The 26,502-nt window shown below is 38.2% G+C and overlaps 3 protein-coding genes across 3 annotated transcripts in view; 1 reads left to right on the top strand and 2 right to left on the bottom strand.

Moving 5' to 3' along the window:
- Positions 1-7,768, top strand: part of LOC140162614 (transformation/transcription domain-associated protein-like) — a 162,624-nt gene extending 154,856 nt beyond the window's left edge. The window contains 5 exon segments of the mRNA XM_072185881.1: positions 137-278; positions 1,322-1,527; positions 2,410-2,463; positions 4,425-4,563; positions 5,571-7,768. Coding sequence (XP_072041982.1) covers positions 137-278; positions 1,322-1,527; positions 2,410-2,463; positions 4,425-4,563; positions 5,571-5,680 — 651 coding nt within the window. The 3' untranslated portion in view covers positions 5,681-7,768.
- Positions 7,769-11,119: 3,351 nt separating this feature from the next.
- On the bottom strand, positions 11,120-14,026 carry LOC140162148 (uncharacterized). Its single transcript, XM_072185422.1, has 3 exons — positions 12,746-14,026; positions 11,702-11,945; positions 11,120-11,230 (listed from the first exon to the last, which is right to left on the bottom strand). The coding sequence occupies exons 1-3, from the start codon at positions 14,002-14,004 to the stop codon at positions 11,174-11,176; spliced, it is 1,560 nt and encodes a 519-aa protein (XP_072041523.1). The 5' UTR covers positions 14,005-14,026; the 3' UTR covers positions 11,120-11,173.
- Positions 14,013-26,472, bottom strand: LOC140163240 (E3 ubiquitin-protein ligase TRIM56-like). The gene is made up of 3 exons (XM_072186637.1): positions 26,203-26,472; positions 14,104-15,303; positions 14,013-14,027 (listed from the first exon to the last, which is right to left on the bottom strand). The coding sequence occupies exons 1-3, from the start codon at positions 26,470-26,472 to the stop codon at positions 14,013-14,015; spliced, it is 1,485 nt and encodes a 494-aa protein (XP_072042738.1).
- Between the last annotated feature and the right edge of the window lie 30 nt (positions 26,473-26,502).

Below are 26,502 nucleotides of genomic sequence, written 5' to 3' on the forward strand. Positions count from 1 at the left end.
ATCTGTATACATTTTGAATCTCAACTTTTTAATCATCTTCTTTCGATTTTTTTACATCACCAAGTGTGCTCTTATCAGTGACAATGCTTCTTAAAACTGTAACAAGTAAAATATGGTGTATTCTATTTTCTTGTAGTTTACCACCCAGCTCGCTCAAATAGGCCTAGCTGAGTTTGTTCTTCATCTGAGTCGACTCAACCCAGAGATTCTGCAGATAGAGAGGAACTCGGGTCTACTCTCTGTGTTCTACTTCAGATTTGACCTGGATGATGCAACTGGTAAGAATATAAATTATTAAGGTTAACAACTATTTTAAATTGTTGCGATTTAGTAGTTCACAGCATCTTGCTAATGGTAGTGAGCTTTGGTAAAATTTGCATTGATCATTTCATAGCGACCTTGTAGAAGAATTCAAATATCACATGTATACTTTAGTAGGCCCTGTGGTTCTTGAGTTATGTTGTAAAGAGGGCTGAAACAACAAAACTTTTGTAAAATGTACATAACTCATTAACAACAATAAATTTTATTTTCAAAGTTTTCAAAGTTTATGATTTGTAGAATGAACTTTTGCAAAACATCAAAGTGTTATTTTTCAATAATTATATTGATTTTGATAATGAAAATAATTTTTTTTGGCTGCTTCGACCAACAATACATTGTGTACCATTAATAAAGGGTAAAATAAACATCCACTTGACAAAAGTCTATTTCACACATGATTGTACTCTTTGGATGAAATTGAGCAACTTTATATTTTCAAAGTGTTAGAGGAAAACTCGACTTGCTTGCTCACCACCCTCTGGCATCTGAATAAAGCGTTTGAACTATAATAATTAAGTTGCAGTCGACTGTTCAAAGCGTACCATTACAAAAATGGCTTGCACTGACATTAACAATACACCAATGATACATTATACTGCTCATTCATCATACTTTATGGTAGGTTAGAGATCACTGAGAACAGATGATAAGCATCGGGGTAATGTTTGTTTAAAACAGTAACAGTAATTGGCAAGGCCAAGGGGGGCAGCTGCTCTTGACCCTTGCCCCCCCCCCTCCCCCCGATGCTGAATGTCATGATATGTTGGATTTTTAGGCCATTTTTGGCCATTTGTCGTCAGATTTTACCTGCCTGAAAGTCATCTGGCTCCCCTTGCCATCACTGCCTACCCCCTGGTAAAATCCTGGCTACACCACAGAAGAGAAACTCACCTTCAAGCAAGTTATGACAAATCTTATGGAAAATCTTCTCATGATTCACCTTTGTTCTTAGTTTGACTGTAATATTTTAATAATCAATATGCTAATGATTTTACAGGTGAGCTAGATGCCAATCGTCCAGTGCCATTCCGTCTCACTCCCAACATTGCTGAATTCCTCACCACGGTAGGAGTAAACGGAGTCCTGACAGCATCCATGATTGCTGTTGCTAGGTGCTTTGTGCAACCAACATTCCAGCTGCCGGCGTTACTACGGGCAATCCTGAAGGATGAGGTCATCGCTTGGGATAAGAAAGTTGGCAAGGTAATATTTTTAGCCCAATTTTGAGTATTTTGAGTGAATCTTCCCCATTCATCTGACATTGTGAATGATGTCGTCATACAGAGAGTGAGACTCAAAATATATCAAGATTCGACCTCTTTTATCCGACCATGGGACCAAGCTTTGTCTGGATAAGTGAAAAATCTGGATAAGTGAATTACATGTAATTCTGTATTGACTGTCCCAACAAAAGAATGTTGCAACATGGGGTAATAACACTAAATGATGGCATTTGACTGCTTTATGCATAGATATGTCATTCTAAGCATTCAGAGCATGGAATCAAGGTGCCATATTGTCAGAAACATGTTTTCCTGTGAAGATTTTACAGCCGTATAACAGAGAGCAGCAAGAAAGTATACAGAATCTGTGCAAATTGACAACTTCCAGGCCTGTGAGACCTGTAATTCTAGTGAAGCTTGTGGGTTTATACGTATGCCTGAGCGTAGCACACTTTAAAGCACTTTAAGGGGGTACTACACCCTTGGCCAATTTAGTGCCTATTTTTGCATTTTTCTCAAAAATTATAGTGCATTGGTGACATGTAAGATATGTATATTATAGGGGCACAGACTACAACTACTGCACTGAAAATTCAGCAACTCAAGGCAAGTAGTTATTAATTTATTGATCAAATAGTGGTTTCCCCTCATTTTTGACTGTAACTCCACAACTGTTGTCTGTGCTGAAATAAAATTTCCAGTGCAGTAATTGTAGTCCTTGCCCCTATAATATACATATCTTACTTGTCACAAATGCGCTATAATTTTTGAGAAAAATGCAAAAATAGGCACAAAATTGGGCAGGGGTGTAGTACCCCCTTAACAATAATTCATTTTGTGTTTCTTTTCTGGGTCTTTACAGAATGCAAGTCGTGGTAAACATTCAGCCAAGTCATCCAGTACATCTACAGATTCTGTAAGTATTCTAATGGGCTCCACACTCTACCTATCACTATGGACCACAATGGCCTCAGCACAATGGCATAGTTCAATAACCTCAACTAAACAATCAGAGTGCAAAATTTGACCTCAAGTTGCAGGGTATGAGTTTTTGTACCCAAATTTTCAAAGGTCATTCAATGAATGTACAAATGTATTGGGGTTAAAGAACTGTGCCCTGATAGATGAGCATGTTGTGGATCCTAGTGTATGGAAGATTTAGCTTAAGTCTTCACAGAGGGAGTATAAGTTTCAAATAGAATATATAATTGGGTCACTTGAATTTGAAAATACTGCTCCAGTTGTGGAAGATACGGGTCAAGCCATGTACAAGGGGAGTTAAATCATTAACCCATAGCCAATTTAATTTGAAAACCATACTCCCTCTGTGCAAGACTTGTCTTAAATTTTCCACTAGGCATACCGTAAAACCCCGTCTACAAGCAAATAGAGTGCTTCTGATGAAAGCTACATTAATCCAGGCGCCATTATGGAGTTTGAGCAAATAAATTACAGATTCAAGCATATACAAACAAGTATTATTTTAAGACCAATCTATTGTATTGGTATATTTACGCTTGCTTCGAATTAATTTAGCTTTCATAAAAAACACCATATATGCTTGTAGAGGTTTTACGGTATGGCAGATTTTCAATGGAATGGACCAATGAAACCTTACATTTCACTTTCTGCCGCCTATGAAGAATTTTATGAACAATATTTGTCATAATTATGTATGTGATGTTTTTCAATCATCGGACCTGTTAAACCTGAATTTTGGTCCCTGGACGTTGTCACCGTGGACCTGATTCGTGCTTGAGTCCATCATACTCAGTACAAAGGTTTACCTAGGTCGATAGTTGGGTCGTTAGACGTTGTCACCGTGGACCTGATTTGTGCTTGAGTCCATCATACTCAGCACAAAGGTTTACCTAGGTCGATAGTTGATCATTAAACTCGAATTTTGGAATTAGAATTTATTATTTATTTTCCTTAGCGATGTACACTTATTGAATCTTCTTAGGTCCATTCAAATTGCCCCTGCTGGTCAGTTTGTACCCTAGTTCACCTTTTAGCTTATTTTATCGCGGTCCTTTCATCTCAGAGATCACCATGGTCTTGGGCTGACATTTTATAAATGAATTTAGAAGGGCAGCAACGACACCACTTACATTACATTCCAGATGTTAAATCTACAGCATATGCAAAATTTGAGGAAAAATGAATGGGGCCTTTTTATTTTAGGGCCATTTTTCTATAACTGGTCTTTACATGTAGCCCTATGGAGAGAATGCCTGTTGAGGGCGCTATAACCCCCATTTTAGTAACAAAAATGTGATTTTTTTTTTTTAAATGACCCGAGCTAATATCTTAAACTTGTCAGAGTATATGTGCCTGGACACCTCGAATAAGCCGTAAAGTCCCCCTTTGGTAATTTTTACTTTTTTACATAGTTGCAAAGAGCATATTTCAGGGATTAAAATGGCACCTCAATGAACTTCATATGACAATCAGAAGCGAAGTTATGGCTTGTTATAGGTTGTCATAAATCAAAACGCGAAACCGAGAAAAACGCGTTCAAAGTTAGGGAAGCAAAATGACCATTCATCAGATGGGCCTCAGAAAATGTAGATTATTTCATATTTACACTTATTTCTTTAAAATAAAACTTTGTATGTGTTTAGAAGAAAGCTTAAACATTTCAAATCTGCAAAAATCTCAACTTCGCCAAAATACGAGATTTGCATAATATTTTCACCTGTAGCTCGAAATGAAGTTTGCCGAGTTTACGGCTCATTCGCCGCGTCCAGCCACATATAGTATGAACATGTAGAAATATAATAAAGTAGTTGCCCTATCTGCTCTTCTCCGGAAAAAATAACAAAATGATAATGAAACCTAGGTGTGATTACAAAATATTCTTTTAATTCTTTACAGAAGAGTGGTGATAGTTCTACAGCAACATCAACATCAGCAGCAGTAGCTGCAGCAGGCAGTACCCAGGCAGATATGGACAGTGAAGTACTCATAGCAACCGTTACTAAGGCAGTCAATGCTATTATGACAAGGCTACAAAGTAAGTACTTGCAGACATACATGACCCATTGTGTGATGTTTACATATCCAAATTTATGCATATATACTGAATCACTTGAATGGCTATTTCAGAGTCGCCAATTCTAAGTAGGAAAGGGGCACCTGCTTTTCAGAGCCACTCCATCAGTCGTCTACTCTGCGCATGCACTTGTGTTATGCTTCGTAGTGTTGACTCAATAACTCAGTTAATATTGTGTTGGACTCATGAAAATATTTTCTCCCGACTTTGGTTGTGCGCCATAGCGTGACTGACTAACGGCGCCTGTGTACTGCACCATTGTACCACGCTGTTGTGACAAGATCGCGCTGTTATTAACCCTAACACCCAAAAATCTTACAAAATCTTACGATGAAAAAATCTGCGCATGCATGAATCCCAGGGTCTGCGATGACGCAATCACCCTAAGTGTTATATGCGCACGGAATTGCTGGCCGTGTGCTTGGCATGGGAGGGTCAAAGGTTCAATCCCGGGGTGCCAAGTCAAAATTCTTCTTCTCCTTGACTTTTTCGGATCTTCTTTGACTTTCGATCCCAAAAAGCAGGGTCCAGTGTTAGGGTTAACTAAGATGTATTTTTCCAGATTAGAGCCTACCCTAACCCTAACACCCAAAAATCTTACAAAATCTTACAATGAAAAAATCTGCGCATGCATGAATCCCAGGGTCTGCGATGACGCAATCACCCTAAGTGTTATATGCGCACGGAATTGCTGGCCGGGCAGCAATAACCCGTGTAGCTACCGGTCCGTGATCGTGTGCTTGGCATGCGAGGGGTCAAAGGTTCAATCCCGGGGTGCCAAGTCAAAATTCTTCTTCTCCTTGACTTTTTCGGATCTTCTTTGACTTCCGATCCCAAAAAGCAGGGTCCAGTGTTAGGGTTAAAACAATAAAGTATATTTAGCAATTTAAAATTCATCAGTTTTGGAAATACCGAGTTTATTTTGAACATGTCTATGCTAAATATTGTCCTGCTTTTTTTCCCAACAGATCTTGCGCAATTTGAAGGTGGAGAGAGCAAAGTAAGCACATTAGTTGCAGCTGCTAACAGCCCAGATAACTTGTGCAGAATGGACCCAGCCTGGCACCCATGGTTATAGCCTAAGTACATGGCCCTCAAGTGTCAACCTGACAGCAGGTGTTAACAGTCCGGATAACTTGTGCAGAATGGACCCAGCCTGGCATCCATGGTTATAGCCTAAATACATGGCCCTCAAGTGTAAACCTGACAGCAGGTGTTAACAGTCCGGATAACTTAGGCAGAATGGACCCAGCCTGGCATCCATGGTTATAGCCTAAGTACATGGCCCTCAAGTGTCAACCCGCCTGCAGCTGCTACCAGTCCAGATAACTTGGGCAGAATAGACACAGCCTGGCATCCATGGTTATAGCCTAAGTACATGGCCCTCAAGTGTCAACCCGCCTGCAGCTGCTACCAGTCCAGATAACTTGGGCAGAATAGACACAGCCTGGCATCCATGGTTATAGCCTAAGTACATGGCCCTCAAGTGTCAACCCGCCTGCAGCTGCTACCAGTCCAGATAACTTGGGCAGAATAGACACAGCCTGGCATCCATGGTTATAGCCTAAGTACATGGCCCTCAAGTGTCAACCCACCTGTAGCTGCTACCAGTACGGATAATTTTGGCTTATTTGTTACGTTTTCTAGTTCAGACTGAGGGCTGCCATTATGGACTTAATAATTGCTGAGTAAATATGTTGTACTTTTCCCCAAAGAAAGTGAACATCACTTTTATTAAGTCTTGGATGATATGGTGCTAATATTAATCAGTTTTTATACCATCTCGTATGAATAAATAAATTGAGTGTTTGGAGCACATATTTGTTATTACACTGTTTTATAAATCAATGCACTTTAACATTTTTGTGTTCCAAGCACTCAAAATAATAATGTAAAAATTGGTATCAGATTGTGGCTTGTAAAGAACTACCTATTCACATGAACCCAATCATGACATTGTGGATGACATATTTTGTATTCACTAACTTATTTTTATTATGTATACTTCCAGTTAGTACATTTCAATTAAGAAATTGAGAACTTAAAATGTTTATTTCCTTGTATTTCAAGCATAAAGAATATATGTGACACGATCTGGTCCATGGGGCCAAAGGCGGCAAATTTGATACTGATTGATAAGGGCAAAAATATGGAGTCAAAAAACAATAAAATACATAATAAAATAGACATCACAAAATTTCATAACTTTAGAACCAAGTGTGCTAGACCTTTGGTGTTTTCAGTAAATGATAGCCCATTGTATGTATAATGTAATAATTACAGTAACTCAATTTTCAAAATGCCTCCTTTGGCCCCCATGGACCAGATCGTGTCACATATTACCAAGCAAACACAAAAAGTTTTTAAAACGTTTAAAAAAAGTTTTGTCAGTTTCAAGTCGAAACGTTTTGATAACTTTAACTTAACTGTAAATGTCGGATTATAAAAGGGTCATGAAAATCTTTTTTTGAATGCAAAAAATTTATACATGTAAATATTGTTTTGTTTTGTAAACATTCGTGTAAATATTTTTGTCAACACTTAAATAACAATATGTTAGAATGTTTTGCAACAATTTGTCGCAAAATATTGTTTTTAAGTGTCATTGAAATGTTTATACCCTTTATATAGTCCGACATTGAAACATTTTCCTGACAACTTTTTCTAACCATATGCAAATGTTTGTGAACATGTTTTGTGTTTGCTGGGTTATTTTAGTCTCTTAATGACAGTAGATTATCAGATTTTTTTTTTTTGGTGTGTGTTTTTCCGCTGCGACAAACATTGCATTTTCGGTCCTCGTCAGCGATTGCCGGTTCTCTACAGCAATTTTCAGTTCTAGGCTGCTATTTCAGTTCTAGGCTTTGATTTTTAGCTCAAATGTTTATTTTAGGGGTTTTGTTTTTCTTCTTGATGTTTTCTGCGGTGAAAAATCCCTGCGGAAGCGTTTTGCCGCTACAGAAAAAGCTGCTGGGTAAAATTTCTGCTTCGTTTGTAGCAACGGTGGAACACATGTAAAACAGTGACTATATTTCTGGTGCTTTAAGGGAAGGGGCATGAACGTTTGGACAGTATTTATTGTGGGACATTAGAGCACATCAGATATATCGAATTGCATTCTGAATAAGAAGAATGTCCTTCTGATATCAAATAATTTTGATTTTTTGAAATTCATAAATCATTAAAATTTATATTTTTGATATTTAACAGTACTTGAAGTAAACTTTATAAATCTGATGATTTATACTTAAAGTGTATGTAGGTGGGATGAAAAGCCGACGATCAATTGAAAATTTTGACCTTTCGTATTGAAGATACGGATTTTTTTTAAAAAAAAATAAAAAAAAATAGGTCTTTTTGGGAAAAAATCCATATCTTCAATATAAAAGGTCAAAATTTTCAATTGATCGTCGGCTTTTCCTCCCAGCTACATACACTTTAAGAATATATCATTAGATTTATAAAATTTATTTCGAGGACTGTTATATATCAAAAATTTGAAAAATATCAAATTTTAATAATTTGTCATAAAATTTGTATTATATCGTGAATTTCAAAAATGAAAATTATTTGATATCAGAAAGACATGCTTCAGATTCAGAATGCAATTCGATACGCCTGAGGTGCTCTCATGTCCCACAAAAAATACTGTCGAAACGCCATATACGCTCATTCTAGATCCCTTAAACTGGCAACATGAAATGAATTAAATTTAAAATGACACTCATTTTTGATTGATGCTGTTCCTTTAATTGAACCTAAAAAGGGGAACTTACCATTCAATGTGGCAACAAGTCTCAGATGATGTTATAATGTTGAATTGACTGTTTATGAATGAAGAGGTATCTACAGGGTTTGTTTTTTTAAATTGCTACAGTACTTTTTATATATTTTATGGAATGGTCAAGAGCTAGAAATAACTCGGATCATTAATATGATCCTGATGCCTTTCAATTAACCATTTTGGTAATTCTCAAAATCCTTTCCAATAATCGTAATGGATGCGCAGATATAATATTAGTCTGAGCTTGTTCAATGAATTTTTATCATACCACTAAGGGAAACATCAAAGAACACCGCTAACCGGATATATTTTCGTATCTAGTCAGTGAGTGCGTTTTACGCTTTATATCTAGTCAGTGACAGCGTAATGCGCAAGCACGTTACGTGTATATGGTGAGGTACGGCGTATAAAGGCAACTCACAGAAACCAGGCGCCAGTAATACGCGGAACAGTCATTTAATTTTTGTAATGTTTTTCTTATTTTGCAACAAATAAAGTGTATAAAAATGTCATTATTTCAATATTTAGAATGACATGGTGTTATGATAAATTCGTTATTAGGTTCAGCGTCGGTATGGTACGGGAAAATATCGATCGCTCAGTGTCATACTGGGGTCAGCCTTCGGCTTCACCCTGCCCAGTATGACACTTCGCGCACGATAATTTCCCGTACCATACCTTCGCTTCACCTAATAACTAATAATATTGAGAGTCAATTTGTGTACAAGTTACTCTGCCAATTGAAGAGACTACACTTTCTGGCAGAAAAGAATGGCGCTTGTTTACACTTTGAGAGCATACACAGGGTAAAAGTGGTTCTGATTGGCTAATTTGATTGTCTACAACAGACCTGATTGGCCGAGTATGTGTCAAAGTGTTGGTCGCTCACATCGATTAGGTAGTGAACTTATGTACAACTATTTTTTAATTTGAACACAATTTTCTAAAAAGATCATTATTATTGCTCATGTTGTGAACAAATGGCTTGTACATGTTATAAAATGAATTGTGTAAAAAAAATGTGAATAAGCATACTCTGTACTATGTAAAAAAGTATGAAACAAAGAATAAATATGTCAATAGATCATCCAAATATTGAATCTTGTTATTTTCATTGTCATTCTGATGTAATACTGGTGAGTAGACACTTCCCATAATGCATTTCTCTCAATGCTCTGTACTGATTTGCTAACATGGGTCGATTGTGACGAAATGTACCTTGAGCACATCCAGATCTTAACTATCGAACCATGGTTAGCCAGGCTATTCTCAACATGAAAACAAAGGGAACCTGTACAAAGTAATAGCAGTGTCATTGATGTAGTGAGGTGATGTATTATGTTGCAAAGGATTCTGGAAAGGGGAAGATATCTTCTCTGGGGTAAGTCTAAATGGTAAGTTCTGACTTACCCTTCACCTGTAAGTTATTAATTTTAAAATATTTTTATACTCTGGGATCATAAATAGTTCCTTTAACATGTCAAGTTGGTTCAAGTGTTTGTGTACAATTAGGCACAAAAAAAAGATAGTTTGCTTGTCCTCCACAACTTTTTCAGAATTGGGTCGGTTGTAATGTTGTTGTTTTTTAAGTCATAGCTAAAACATGTACTGTATGCTTTTAATAAGCTTAATAAATAGCCCAAATAGTTGTGAATTGGGATATTTCTCTACTACTTCATTCATGTTTTTAAAACAGAAGTGTGTAGAAACTGTAAAAAAAAAAGAAACTTTGCAGGATGTCAAAAATGTTGAAAAGGAAAAAGAAAACTTTTTTCTGGAATTTCCAAAATTAGGGTCGGTATTCATTTGCACAGTAAAACAAAACAAAATTTTTCCAGATTTTCCAGATCAGGGTCGGTGGAGGACAAGCAAACAATCTTTTTTTTGGCCTTATATCAGTGTTTTGGTGGATCAGATATTGTTGTGACTTACGCATACTGACAATATCCATTATAAACCGTCCACATGTAAAATGATTTTGCACTGCCTCTGTGGTCATAAAACAGAAGGCTAGTTTATAGCTGTCGGGCATTCGTCAGTCTGCAATCTTCACAGATTTAGGCCAGTGAAAGTATGAAATCACCCACCACTAATTGCAACAATCCATTTAATTACCATCCATTTTAGAAAAGCATACTAAGTTACTCATCAAAAGTCCCCGAAAATTCAAGTAGTGGCACAGTGCCTAATTTTGATTTTAAAAAAATGGTAACAGATTACTCCACTTGCAAGAACATTTTTTTTTAAAAAGAATAGTTTGCCGTATCTCAGATGGTTTGTTTTTTTGGTTTTTTTACCTTGGTAACATAACAAAAAAGATCAAAATCCATTGAGCCCTGTTGACTTTGACCCATTTTGTGACATTACTTATCATGTAACAAAACATCTAAAACAATGCAACATTTCTCATTTGGATTCATTTTTGCCAAAGGAACAAGTTGAGATCAGGTGGAAGCATTTTTTAACTGTAGACGCATGTTGAGCTCAAAATTTGACCTTTGACCTTTTTGCCTATAACTCGAGAACTGAATGTTGAAGTTACGCCAAACATTACTTTTTCTGAATTCTTATGTTGGGAGCAATACATTGGTATGGGTTTTTAAAAGATTTGACCAACTTGAAATTTTACCCCCTGCATAATAAGCAGCCATTTTGTATTTATGCAAATTAAGCACTGTTTCACAACTTGGATTTTTGGGGACTTTTGATGTGTTATTAAATATGCTTTTCTGGAATGAATGGTAATTAAATGGTTTCTGAGCAAATAGTGGTAAGATAACCGCTAGCCTAATTACCTTCCAGTATTCCATACGCTATACCACAAACAGGACACAAAGCTTTAAGCTGAAATAAATAAGACAGAAATATTGTATTACTTCTGATCCTTTTTTTATTATTTCCTAAATCTGTCCGCAAAAGAGGAAAAGATAAAGAGACAACGACAGTATTTTTATTAGTTTTAAAATAGGTCCTCCCCATTGTGGAACACCAATGGACAAACAAGTCATCCAGATGGCCTTGGTCTAGATCAACTACCGTAAAACCTTGTCTACATGTACAAGCATTAGTGTTTTTGATTAAAGCTAAGTTAATACGAAACAATCGTAAATATGCCAATGCAAAAGATTGGTCTTGCAATAATGCTTGCTCTTATATGCTTGGATCTGTCTTTAATTAATTTAATTAATTTAACTACATAATGGCACCTGAATTAATTTAGCTTTCATCAGAGGCACTCTATATAGGTTTTACGGTATAAGACTGATACATGAAAATGGAAAGAGAAAGGGTAATAGACAGAAAGAGAACACTGACCTTCGTAGCTTCATCTATACAGGCTCCACAGAAAGTGTGTTTGCATTCACTGAGTGTCTTTGGATTTCTCATCACAGTATCCATACAAATTGGACAAGGTGGTGATGTACCTGCATCCCTTCTTCCTCCTGATGCTTCTCCTCCTCCTTCGTTATATCTTGATACCATCCTTTGATGTTGACCTTCAGATGAGAGATTTGCTGCCAGTTCCCTTTCATGACGTCTTTGCTGGCGAGGGGAAACCCTGTGAAAATCACAATTTAAAATATATTTTCAGAAAGTTAAAGTATAGCTGACACATCCAGAGTGAGAATGAAAGACCATTTACTGTTAGGCACCAGAACCAAATTTGTTTGATCTTTAGATCAACCGTCGATGTTGCTTTGATGCTTGTTATTAATGTACTAACAACTAAATAATCAAAATAAATGCTAAATTTGTATTGGTCAATATCACAATACTGGCAAATATTCATATGTTATCACAATTAACTGTAGTTAATTAATTGATTTCGTAAATAGTAAGCATAGATGTTCGATCCAAAGATCAAAATCGTCAAACTAATTTGTTTCTATTGCCTTATCTCTAAAAAAAACTCTTCTGACAGTAGCGTAGCCGGCAGGGGGGGCAGACTACACGGAAAAATCGGGACGAGAAGAAGGGGAAGGAGAGGGAGAAAGCGACAAGAGAGGGGGACGAGAGGGAGAAAAAGAAGGGAGATGGGAAAGAGAATGGGAAGGGGAGGGAAAAGGGAGGAGAGGAGAATAAAAATGGGATGACACTGACGTTTGCCACCCCGGACTGACAATGCTGGCTACGCGCCTGTCTTCTGATGTAATTCTAAAAGTACAGTGGCTCGTACAGGGAATTGTAATGTACTTACCTAATTAATCAGCTTCCACATGTTGCTTCACTATCACTCACACCTGGTTCTTCTTTACCAATTCATAAGTCATAAGAGTGATGATGCATGTAATAACATTGACTTCTCATGTATAGCCACTTGATAAAACATTCACTCACTCATTTTTTCAATCAACTCACCTGCCGCTTTCATTCCTGGCTCCTAGATTGTCCGTAGAGTAGGTTTTGGTAGATGATCCAAGATCAGACGTTGCCACCCATGCCTCTGTTCTGGAGCTATTCTTCCTGCTCTCTGGAGGAGTTCTGCCTGCCAACAAATGCCTATTATAATAATTACTCCCTCTCTCAGGTGCATGGCCAACCGAATCCAACCTCATATTTTGATAAGCAGGATCTCCAGCAAGATCTGCACTTGATGAAGGGGTTTTTGATGAGGTCTGCGAAATCATTGGACCCTTTCTATGTCCATATAGAGGGGTCTTCTTGGTCTTTGATCGTTCTCTATGATCATCACCATATCTTGAAGTCCTAGTCTTCTTACTTTTACTCTTGCACAAACAACATGCCCCTTTGAATAAACCAATTCTGTGACAACTTCGGCACATCATATGATCACAATCTTTTCTTGCAGTCAAATCTCTTCTGGAAAAGCACACTGAGCATTTTCTGAACTCCTGAACATCATCATCATTCCTCCTCTTGACCCTTGCATCCATATGCAAATCATAACCAGTTAAATCCTCATCTCTCTGTTTAGATTTCCAGGTAGCTCTATCCAAACTTTGTGTTCTTCTTCTTTGACTTTTCTCAATTGAGCTTCGGCCTTGAGCACCCAACAAATTATCCAGGAGTTTTTGAGTTTCTGCAACCTGTTCTGGAGTTTGATGACCGCTTTCATGTCGATTCAAAATGCTCTCTATCAAGGACTCGTTGCTGTTGTTTTCTACCCCGCCAGTGGCCCCTGGAGGTGAATCAGCTACACTACTCTGATACGACGGTGGACGTCCAGATGTAGCATCAGCTACACTATTCTGATATGATGGCGGACGTCCAGATGTAGCGTGAAGGCCATAACCTCTCTGACCTGTATCATTTTGGAAATTATGTCCATGCGACATCTTTGATGACTCTCTGCTATTACCACTTGAACCTGATTCTATGTTAGTATGCGTAGGTAACTGTGTTGTCCTAGAACCTCCTCCTGATCCTGACCCATATCTATAATTTCCTGGCAAATCTTTCGTATAACCATCGTCACGTTTCGATCGAAGATTAGGCAAAGTGGAGAATTTGTGCATCCCAAATCTGTTCAAATCATCTTGATTTGTCTCTTCATCATTTCTAACTGTTTGCTGCTGAACACTTGGTGCCAATCTTGCTGCTTCATACAGCCTATTGGTTATCATTGCATTTGCCACTTTGACATCAAGTTCCTTCATTCCATAAATCAGTACTTTACTCCCTGATAATTTCACCATCAGTTCCTGATATAACTTTTCAACATCCCCTATGGCTCTCTGAAGCGCTCCCTTCCTTACCGAAGAACCTTCCAGCTCCACAACTCGATGGTTAAGTTGGCGAAATACTGATGAGTACAGATCAACAATAGCTTCATTTGCTCCTCGGATGATCTCCTCACTGGCAGTCCCAACTGGTGTGATCTTCAATGTTGCGGTTTCGTTCACATCCGTATCTTCGGTCGTAATCTTCACATTAAATTGTTTCTCTACATCTTTAATCTGTGAACCAAACATCTTCTTCATGTAGGCAAATACTCCCTGATCAAAGGGAACAAAGTCGATACTTTCTTCTGGTTCTGGTGTTTGGAACCTGGATCCTCCAACAGCACTTTCTGGACTGTCAGCTGGAATTCTTTGTGTTCCTTTAGCATATTCCGATGTCCATCTCGCATGCCTCAAGACACTTACTACATCAGGAACCTTTAGCTTTCTGATTTCCTCTACACTGACATAAATCAAAATATCATCTGCAGTTTCAGGTTTGGTCATCTCATTCAGCTCTTCAAGACTAGCTGATAAGGTTGGGTAAAGTGATGCAATGTCATAATCTGATCCCATCTGGGTGATCTTATTGGCTAAGGCACAGGTGTTTTCAACTTTAGCTTTTGATGTCTCAAGCTCTTTTTTGGATTGTCGTATCTTGACAGAGTTGTTATCTTTCTTCTTTCTCAGCTCAGCTTTATATTTGTCATAAACTGCGGTAACCATCTGTAAGTGTTGGTTCTTTATATCATCCACTCTTTTCTCGGCATTTTTTGAAGAAGTAGTCAGCCTCCCTTCTATTGCTTCAGTCTCCTCTATAGCATCTTGATATTTTTTCTTCAGATCCTCAGCTTCCTTCGCAAGTTGGACCAGTCTTGCAGCTTGCTCCTTAGATGCTTCTTTCATAGTGACGTAGTCATGATCTCGGCAGTGTTGTTTCATCACAATGCAGTCTCGGCATACAGGCTTCTTACAAGTCTCACAGTAGAACTTCTTGCTCTCTCCTTCGTGATCCTTGCATTTCCGGTCCCCTTTTTTTGCTGATGGCTGCACAGTGCATTCTGGTTGAAAAGCATCAATACTGACTATATTGTGGTCTTGCATGGCCTTAAAAGAGTCATGGTATGTGTGGCACGTTTGGCAGAAGAATTCCTCGCAGTCTAAGCAGCGGACTACGGCTTTCTTGTCTGGTAGGTTGCAGTTATAGCACTGGGTGTAAGCTGTAGCCTCTCCTACCTGTAAAAAAATGGAAATCAACCAGTGTTAGAAATAAGCCACAAACTTTCAAGTGCCATCCGCGGGCCTTTTAGCACTTGAGCTATATTGCATCGGCCCAGAGTTTTGGTGAGAAAAGGTCATCAAATTTTGGGCTCATCATCAAGGGTTAAAATCTTGAAACTGCTCATATTTTTCAATCTTGTCACAAACTATTGTTCATATTTTAACCAATTGTTTGCCATGTTGCATTAATCGTTTTGTAAAGATTTGTAAGAGGGGCAATTGGTGAATGGCTTGTAGATGAGCAGTTCCAGCTTGCTTTTCTCTTTCTTTTCCACCTCTGTTTTATTACACTCCTGCATTTCTTCTTGCATGCCTTCCCCCTTCTTGCTCTTCATTCTTATTTCACTTTAACTCTCCCCTTCTTGCTCTTCATTGAATAAGAATTCCTTATTTCACTTTAACTCTCTCAGCTGTATGTACATGTGCCAATGCCAGCAGCCCACCTGTAATTTCCATAATCGCCTCTCTGCTCGCAACTCAACCCCACTTCCTAACTTATACCAGGTGAATAAATCGGGCTTTGCTGCTAGAGGAGACCGACAGGGCTCTGTGTATGGGAAGTAAAACCCTAAACCAGCAAAGGTTTCCCCTTGGCTTATTTTCATCAAGGACACAATTCGTTGGTCATATCACATACAGAACTATATAAAGTTTACTACCATTTTCAACAAAATCGTTTAACATCCAGAACTATAACTTAAATACCATGTTACACAATGTCACTTGAAAGATTGGCATTGTAGAATTCACCAACATTAAAACGTCAAGTGTCTTCTTCCCAACAAATACCCTTTGAGGAAAATTAATTTAGCAATAAATAAGTTTGAGGCTAAATCTAAAACCAGTATTTACAGAATGTCTTCAGCAGATTGTCATAATAAAGGGGGAGCAGCTACGAAGCCTGACGAAAGAGAAACAAATATGACTCGTACCGAAAAGCCACCTCAGACTTGCCAGTCAGAATGAAGGTTAGTGGTGAAAGCCCTCCTCAGAAAGCCATTAGTCCAACTAGAGCTAGAGCGGGGAAGATTAGGTACAAAGCAAAGGAAACATCTCACATAAACATCACCAAAGCCAAGTGAGGATAGGAAATTGGAATGTACAAGGTTTAAATTCACCAGGAAAGATCGATGTCCTTACTGAAGAATACAGCAACTACGATTTGGACTTGGTAGCTTTGACTGAACTTCACAGGCCCGGTCAGGGTAAAACCTGTGTTATGAGCCGTAATGACTCAAGGCCAAAATCACTTTTTTCCAGTTGTCACACGAATGTACAACAAAACACACTGTTTGATTAAATTAACAATATCTGAATCTTCAATGAAAAGTAAAATATGATTGATAATGATTGTATACAGGGTGTCCCAGAAAAAATTACCGGGCAAATGAATTTGGACGTAAGTCGAGAAATAGAGATCAGAATTCACAAATCTAAATATCAGCCTGTAGCCCATCTTATTCTGCATCTTATATACGCTAATTTTACTGGAATCGGTTGACTGATCGCGAAGAAATGAGCAATTGCATAACGCATGTGTCAATTCAGTTCATTCCAAGTTTGAAAGAAAGATCATTCAACACAATGCACACTAGTGGTTACACTGTCAATGGGCTTGATATTTTGTTCTATGAAATCCTTTTCATTCTTTTTAAACAACATGTTTCTTGAAAAACATTTTATTAGATTTTGTTCAAATTTGAAAACCTGCACGATATTGAAAATGAAAGCTTGCATGTAAGATGATGCACGGTATTTGTAAATATCCTTTTTCGTTAATGTTGATATAAATGTTGCATACAGAATTCTACATAAAGAATTCCAGCTGGCAAAAAATTCTCACACACATTAATGTTTTCGGAATATTTTCAAGAAATTGTAATGCAAAGTTTAAATCGTTCAAAACTTCAACATTAATGTTGCATGGTATCAAAAATCACACGTAAAGCTGTAAGCACTTGATCATTGCCATTCTTGGCTCAAATGGTTTTTTTTTTTGTAAAGTTAAAATATAATATATTTGCACAACATAAAGAATTAAAGCTGGAGAGCTTCCAATTGCCTTTTCTCAAACTGTTATTCATCTTCAATTAAAGCATGAATGACATAACACCGTCGGATTTTAATAGATAATGTGGACTAAATTTAATGAGAGACACAAATAGTGAGCGAGTATGAAAAAAGCGCCTGTTGATCAAACTTGGAATGAACTGCATTGATGTACGCATTTATGCAATCGTTCATTTCTTCGAAACCAGTCAACCCAATCAAATCAAAATTTCGAATGTGATGCACAACAAAATAGGCTATGCGCTACATTTTAAATTTTTTGATTCTGATGTCTATTTCTTGACTTACGTTCAATTTTATTCACTCGATATTTTTTTCTGGGACACCCTGTACATGAACAATAAATGCACATACGATACGGAGAAATGAAACCCGTATTTATGGTCGCTCTGCGCATGTTCGGTTCAATTAATTGTCACCGCGCTGCGCATATTCGGTTCAATCAATTATCTCCGTCAGCCAATCAGCGTGCCGTACGTATTCAATCAATTATCTTCGTCATCCAATCAGAGCGCGCGATGGCTGGGCCCTGCCAGTCTTCCTCGTGGTAATCTTTCTTTTACTCGTTGGATCCGATTGATAGGCAAGTTTTTGAGATTCGCTGTTAAAAATTCAGATATTTCACATAAATCGCGGTTTGGATGAATTTAAGTGATATTAGACTGTCAGGAATATGTTATAGATCCTTCATATGAGTTATTTTGGATGTGGTCTAGTTGTAAAATGTGTAATTAGATGAATATCTTTGTTTAAATTTTGTCAGAATTGCTTGTTGCAGTTCGCTCATGGCCCTGTGTGTGAGGGTGTGGGTTATCAAAAATCTAAAGATTGCGTCTTCCATTTTTCTCTTTAAAGTCATCCTGTGCACGTAATATTGTCAAACCTCTGGGCTCATACGGATCAGCAAATATTCCTGACCAGTTTGATATCATTGTTTGCATTTGGGGCGCTCAGACTGGCCAAGGGGAAGGTATTTTAAATATTTTGGCGATATGAAAAATTATGAAAATAGTCGCCATGTTTTGAGTTCAAAATCAACGCGCTGAGTGCATGAGTGCGCGTGTGCATGTACCATCTGATTAACCTGGGGATGTCTATTTTATATTATTGGAGTGTGATGGCACAAATGTTTATGTTGACATTTAATTGCTGGATTATTTTCTTCAGGTTATCCTTCCCTTTCGCCATCTTATTAATTGCAATGCGCTGTATTTATTTATGTCATGTCGCACAGTGACATCGCCCCGATATCTTCATAGTAGAAATCGCCATGGTAGGTTGAATCCACAGCCACCTATGACCATTTTATTCGGACCTTATGAGATGCATATTATTAGCGAAGTGACTTGACTAAGGCTACTGTATAGACGGGGTAATTGATTTCTCGCTCTGTGAGCAAGCTTGTATACGACATTGCGGTCAATGGTTATACTCTCTCCACTTGAGTGAGTGCCGCTATAGCCTGCTGCGCGCTGTAGTCCATATAGAACCAACGCAATATAAAATTGAGAGTTTTGGTCAAATTTTGACTTCAAAGCGCACGGCCAATTTTCAAAGCGCACGCTAACGACTATAATATCTGTTCAACACGTATTTTCAAGTGTATGAGACCACATCTGGTTTCTTGAGAAAAATTCATTTACGGGAGATATTCATCATTTTGTAACCCAGTATCCGAAGATTTTCGTCTGATATCAAAATCGTGCATAGCAATTCACGTGTATGGATCCCGTGTATTCATTTTAATGTCTCTGCTGCACCAAATAATTATTAGCCAGGCGATGTCGGTGTGTGTCGCCTTGCTCAAGTTTTTCTCAGACATTTATGTAAACTTTTTGAGATTATATACAGGCAGGTTTGGTCATGTTCTAACGTCCTGCATCTTGAATCTCTTAAATAAATACATGCATGTCATATGTAAACAAAGAATATTGACGTTCTCTAAAACATGTAAAAACAATATAAAATTAGGATTATTATTATCGGTCACACCCATACCAAATATTCTAATTGTCATGTAAGCCACTTTTATTTTATTTCTGCTTTGGAGAAAGATACTTAAAATGTCATGTGATTTTATTTATGCATTGTTGAAAGTATACCTAGATTGACATGTACAGGGCCTATGATCCTATTTAGGCCTATGCGTTGTGTGAAAAAGTATTTAAATATTCATATTTTTTTTGTGAATGTTTAGCGTTCACGGAAAGACGTGGTAAGTGATGGGCAGTATTTATTAATTATTTTTATTGATTCCAACGGACTTTGTGCATGTTTGCTCTTTGTAGGATATACTGAGTGGTATATCAACAAAGAGGAGTAAAGGGGTAACACTGGTTCTTAGTGGACCGGAGTTATGCCTAAGGTATATCAACAAAGAGGAGTAAAGGGGTAACACTGGTTCTTAGTGGACCGGAGTTATGCCTAAGGAATATCAACAAAGAGGAGTAAAGGGTAACACTGGTTCTTAGTGGACCGGAGTTATACCTAAGGAGATATCAACAAAGAGGAGTAAAGGGGTAACACTGGTTCTTAGTGGACCGGAGTTATGCCTAAGGTATATCAACAAAGAGGAGTAAAGGGGTAACACTGGTTCTTAGTGGACCGGAGTTATACCTAAGGAGATATCAACAAAGAGGAGTAAAGGGGTAACACTGGTTCTTAGTGGATCGGAGTTATACCTAAGGAGATATCAACAAAGAGGAGTAAAGGGGTAACACTGGTTCTTAGTGGACCGGAGTTATGCCTAAGGAGATATCAACAAAGAGGAGTAAAGGGGTAACACTGGTTCTTAGTGGACCGGAGTTATGCCTAAGGTATATCAACAAAGAGGAGTAAAGGGGGTAACACTGGTTCTTAGTGGACCGGAGTTATGCCTAAGGAGATATCAACAAAGAGGAGTAAAGGGGTAACACTGGTTCTTAGTGGACCGGAGTTATGCCTAAGGTATATCAACAAAGAGGAGTAAAGGGGTAACACTGGTTCTTAGTGGACCGGAGTTATGCCTAAGGAGATATCAACAAAGAGGAGTAAAGGGGTAACACTGGTTCTTAGTGGACCGGAGTTATGCCTAAGGTATATCAACAAAGAGGAGTAAAGGGGTAACACTGGTTCTTAGTGGACCGGAGTTATGCCTAAGGAGATATCAACAAAGAGGAGTAAAGGGGTAACACTGGTTCTTAGTGGACCGGAGTTATGCCTAAGGTATATCAACAAAGAGGAGTAAGGGGGTAACACTGGTTCTTAGTGGACCGGAGTTATGCCTAAGGTATATCAACAAAGAGGAGTAAAGGGGTAACACTGGTTCTTAGTGGACCGGAGTTATGCCTAAGGTATATCAACAAAGAGGAGGTCTGGGAGCCTATTCACTGAGTGGAGTATATTTTGTAAGTCATAAGTTGTTGTTTTTTTAATTAAGAGAGGATATATTTGGTGAGTTATACATATTTTACGATTGAGGGAGGAGGCTATTTTGGTGAGTTATATATATTTTACGATTGAGGGAGGTGGCTCTTTTGGTGAGTTATATATTCTTTTACGTTTGAGGGAGGAGTCAAATTGTGAGCCAAATTATTTACATTGGAGGAGACGAGTTTTACATTATAGTAGAGGGAGGTGAGGGTGTTTTATATGGAAGAGGCATGGACAAATTTTGATGTACAAAATTTACCCCCTTTTTATTTTTCTTAAATTATATTTTAGAGCGGAGTTTATTTTTGTGAGTGCAGTAGGTGAGATAATTTATTTTTACATGGTACATATTTTATTATGTTATGTGATGATAAGCACAGTCCTTTGGGATCATATTGTTTTATTATGTGTATTATGAAATGGTGATAATACATAAAGATGCATACCTCAGGTGTGACATTTTTTATGTATTATCGAAAATCTGGTCAGCACCTAGAGGGGAGCCATTTTCATTTGGCAAAAGGTAGTTGTGTTTTATAGGATTTTCGATAGATTTTATGATGATACTTTACTAATACATGCTTGCATGTGTTCGTAAGTGTCATTACTATTAGCATGCGCTGAGCGGAGCCATGCTGCCCAATTTTTCATTTTGTGCCAAATAACTTGGGGGTTTTTTTGTACGTCTTTAATGTGAGATCATATTTTAACACTTTTTAACGTGCTTTAACGCTTTCTTTTACTCGTTGGATCCGATTGATAGGTGAGGGAGGGTGCTAGCCGAGTAGAATTACAGAAGCCATTGTAGGAGTGAGGTCCCAGAGTATTGAAAAGGGGTGTGACTGAATGCTGTATGTTGTAGTCTGGAAACAAGTAAATAAAGTACTGTTGAAGTTGAATCGGAAAGACCTACTTGTTTAGATGCACTCCTGTTTGTAAAAGAAATCAAAGGTGGGGTTCTGCCCCCGCGACTTGCCCACGTCTCAATACAAAACTTTTCGTGTTCCCATTTTGGGAACTGGTGTCAAACCGGCCACCTGACTTTATACTCAAGTTACCGACCAATCAGGTTTCATAATTTAATACACATTGAGACAGTCCGTTCAAAACAAGGGTTCGTCCCGTTTGTTCGTCATCCCCTTTTATTCGGCCGTCCCGCCACACTCTACTTGGCATTGCGGGCAACGTTTTCTCTACAATCTTACTTTTGAGAGTGAAGGATGACGTTGACGTAAAAGTGAGCGAAAACCAAGTTGCATGGTTTTAGTAAGGGACGCTTATGCCAGGATCAATCAGCCTTAACAAAGTCATTGAGAATTACCTGAACTAACCGCTGCCTTGCCTAATTAACTTCATTAACTTTAAGGCTGCCTTAATTCTTATCATGACACAACATAATGCGATCAAATCAAAATTCTTCAGTACAGTCTCTGGCGTAAGACATGGTGACATTTGGTCGCCACTGCTTTTTGGCCTTGCCATCGACTTCGTAATGAAGTCAGTCATATATGAAAACAAGAAAGGTATAACCCTTCTAACTAGGCGAAGCTCAGTGTATCCGGAGGTAAAGCTGTCTGATCTAGACTATGCAGACCCCTCCTAGAAGAATCCGATGCTAAGATGACCGAAACAAATGAAGCCATCCGTGAAACAGTTGGAACGTTGAGACTTAAAATGAGCTGTAAGAAAATAGAAATTATGTCACTCTGGTCATTCTAGCTGAGCACCTTCTGTTCCAATGGGAGATGAAGGCACCATTAAGGTTGTGGATTATTGTAAGGTTTATAGCAACTATTTTAAACTGTTGCGATTTGGTAGTTCACAGCATCTTGCGAATGGTAGTGAGCTTTGGCAAAAATTGCATTGATCATTTCATAGCGAATGTGTGGAAGAATTCAAATATCACAGCTATACTTTTGTAGGTCTTTTGAGTTTCGTGTAAAAGGGATGAAACAACAACACTTTTGTAAAACGTACATAACTCATTCACAACAATAAATTAAGCAAGTTGTCAAAGTATATGATTTGTAGAATGAACTTTTGCAAAACATCAAAGTGTTATTTTTCAAAAATATATTGATTTAGAAAATGAAAATGGCCGCTTTGACCAATAATACCCAGTCTACCCTTCAGTATTTGGGAGCATATTGTAGCGCCGACGGACCAAATGCTATGTAGCTAGCTGCATCATAGGATTGGCATAGGCATCAGGTGCTTTTAAAGAACTTGATAAGGTGTAAAAGGACCGGAACGTCAATTTAGACACCAAGATGAAATTCTAATGCATACTATACTATGTTCTTTCCAACCTTCCCTATGCTTCTAAATGTGGGACTCTTACTGAAAGAGATGAGTATTAGATGCAGTAGCGTAGCGAGCAGGGGGGCAGACTGCTCCCCACACACACACACACACACCTAACATGGGGACGGAGAAGCGGGAAATGGACACGGCATATCCCCAACGACTTTATAAGATCCACGACAAACCAAGAGAAGCTTACCACTAACATTAGAAAGCGCCGCTTACAGTGATTATGCTATCTGCTGAGAATGGATGGAGTCACATCCCAAGAACACTCTATTACTGGTGTCCTACCCAAGGAAAGAGGAGACCTGGACACCCTAGAACAAGTTAGAAAATGTTATTCAAAGGGACTACTTGGCTCCAGATGGTCTGTTGAAGTAGCCAAAGTTGCCAACATAAGGACCGGGTCATATGGAAGTTTCTCCTACGTCAAGGAGATGCAGAAATGCTGATTGGTTGGTTGGTTGGGTGGTTGGGAGAGTGGTTGGTTGGTAGGTACATGTAGGTAGATAGGTCGGTAGGTACGTTGGTAGGTAGGTAGGTAGGCAGTGTATATAGGTAGGTAGGTAGGTAGGTACTAGGTAGGTAGGTAGGTAGGTAGGTAAGTAAGTAAGAGGCCTTGTCTTACTATCCATCAAAAAGCAGTAATACAAACACTGCATGATGAAACACACTAACATAATGGATGATGATGAATTTGCTGAAGCTCAATGACTCCAAAACGGAGTTTTTTGTAGCAGGCTCGTCTCATAATCTAAAGAAGTTACAGACTGTATCTATCAAAATTGGTAATATGGACATTAGACCCTCTTTGACCATTAAGAACCTTGGAGTTGTCTTCGATCAAACAATGTCCATGAATGCTCATGTGAAATCACTCACTAAATCAGTGAACTTTCATCTCAGAAACATGTACAGAATTCGGAGGTATATCACAACTGAAAGCTGTCACCATCTTGCTAGGTCTCTCATTTTGTCTAGACTTGATTATGCGAACTCACTTCTACTTGGCATTTCGGCAAAGGGTAGGAAACAACTGCAGAGGCTTCAAAATAGAGCCGGCAAAGTTGTCTACAAATGCAATAGACTGGAACCATCTGCACCTTTGCTTAGAGACCTTCACTGGGTGCCAGTTGCCGAAAGGATCATTTTCAAAGTGCTGCTGCTAGTGTTTAAAGCTCTGCATGATGTAGCTCCGGCCTACTTGTCGGATCACCTCGTCCTCTACGTTCCTGGTAGAGATAGCATGCGATCCAGCAATAACTATGCTTCATGTTCCTCGCACTTCACGATCCATTGGTGACAACGCCTTCTGTTCGGCTGGCCCACGCCACTGGAACGCACTTCCAGGTCATCTTCGTTTCGCACCTTCTGTCAACGTGTTTAAGAAGCACCTAAAAACGTACCTCTTCCCACCTGAATAGGGATTTACTTCTCAAACACGTTGACAGAAGGGGTTTGCCTCATTTTCCCCAGGTTTCGTGATTATTTTGATTTTCTTGCCACACTCATTAGTTCTTTGGTTTTACTTAAATTTTTAATGTGTATTTTTCATGTGATTTTGATATGTATATCATGTATATTTCTTAATAATTATGTACTTTTTAAGATATAGTTTGATGTATATTCTTGTATCTGCATTTTAATGTTTTTTATTGTAAAGCGCTTTGACAATTTTAATATAACGCTCTATAAGTGTCGTTTAATAATAATAATAATGATGCATCTCTGGCAGAATTCTCAAAACGACCTACCAAAATTGCGCCCCCTCCCTCCTTTAAAAATCGAGGGTTTAGAACTATACTGCGCCAATAAAGTATCCTTACACTTGGAAAAATACTCACAATTTCCAAACTAAACAAAATTGGGGTAAATTTGTTTTTTAAATAAATGCACTATCTAATCCTGCACATTATGACACCACATTGAATCCAATGTGACTTCAAGAAGCAAAGTTACAAGCATTTGATTAGACGATGGTCCCATTTTAAAAGTGACAAACTGGCCTATTCAAAACTCCACAGACTAGACATCTGGTTTGAGAGTGGTAAATGGCTAATTTATGCATTTGGCTTTAATTTAAAACAAAAGGAACAAAAAAGAAAACTGAAACAAAAGAACTGACAATAAAATGAAAGTTATGAAAAGTACAGAGAAGTAAAAACTGAAATAAAAATTGCTTTAAATAACGCTTCATTGAAGAATCCGTGTTTTCTCTTTGTTGCGCTTGTTGGAATCTTTTTGCGCCTTATATGCCAGTTTGTCACTTTTAAAACGGGACCATCGTCTATTCAATTGCTTGTAACATTACTTCTTGAGGTCACATTTGATTCAATGTGGTGTCATAATGTGCAGGATTAGATAGTGCATCTATTTAAAAAAAAATTACCCCAATATTGTTCAGTTTTGAAATTGTGATTATTTTTCCAAGTGTAAGGATACTTTATTGGCGCAGTATATATACAATCCTTTGTGAGTTAAGGCTTTCTTGCTCTAAACCCTCGCTTTGACAAATTTGTGGGAACTCAAATCGTGTGATGCGAGCACGGCAACTAGGACATTCTGCATGCTAGTATTATAAAGTTTCCTTGTTCTCCTCACCTGCGGCTTGCTAAATATGCTTGCCCTCAAATAGGGCCAAAACATAATTGTTGCACCGCCCTTAAATTTGCCAACTTGCAAGTTGTTTGTTTCAAAATTGGCTAACTTTTGGCCTTTGCGTGCTGTCAGCCTCGGGATACATTACTTTTACTACCCACCCGGGGCCCGGCCCTCTCGATAGCATTAATATTAAAAATTCCGTGTCATTTTTGACACGGAAAACAGCTAGCTTCTCTTTTGATGTTTACTGAGGTATGGAGAGTGTGGCCTTCAACACGTATAATTGGGAAGGCTATAGCATAACAAAGGGTTTGTTATACGATATACTGTGGAGCAAGGAAAGTGGTTATTTGCATAATGAATACAATATTAAATCATTTTCAGCTCGGCTTCAGCTGTATCATATTCAGGCTATAATTGGGAAGAATTTATTAGGCCACAGTAGCTTAAGTATACTATTATTACCTTAAGTTTTTCCATGTCGAGTGTTTCTTGTAGAGTATTAGCAATGGAATGTGCAGGAAATCCAGAAACGCCTTCTTTTGGTACTGCTGTTGGTTCCCGACAATTTGGGCATAAAATTTGCTTCTTTGCTTCACAGTAATTTTGCAGACACTCATGACAGAAGCAATGTAGACATGGTAGTGCTCTGGGTTGATTGTATCGATACAAACAGATCCCACACTCCAACAAATCCTGATCAAGATTTTGTATGAGTTCATGTGCTGCAGCCATGATTTTAAGTACATAAATATCTCAATGATG

This window comes from Amphiura filiformis, chromosome 10 (genome assembly GCF_039555335.1).
Source record: "Amphiura filiformis chromosome 10, Afil_fr2py, whole genome shotgun sequence".
Taxonomy (NCBI): Eukaryota; Metazoa; Echinodermata; class Ophiuroidea; order Amphilepidida; family Amphiuridae; genus Amphiura; species Amphiura filiformis.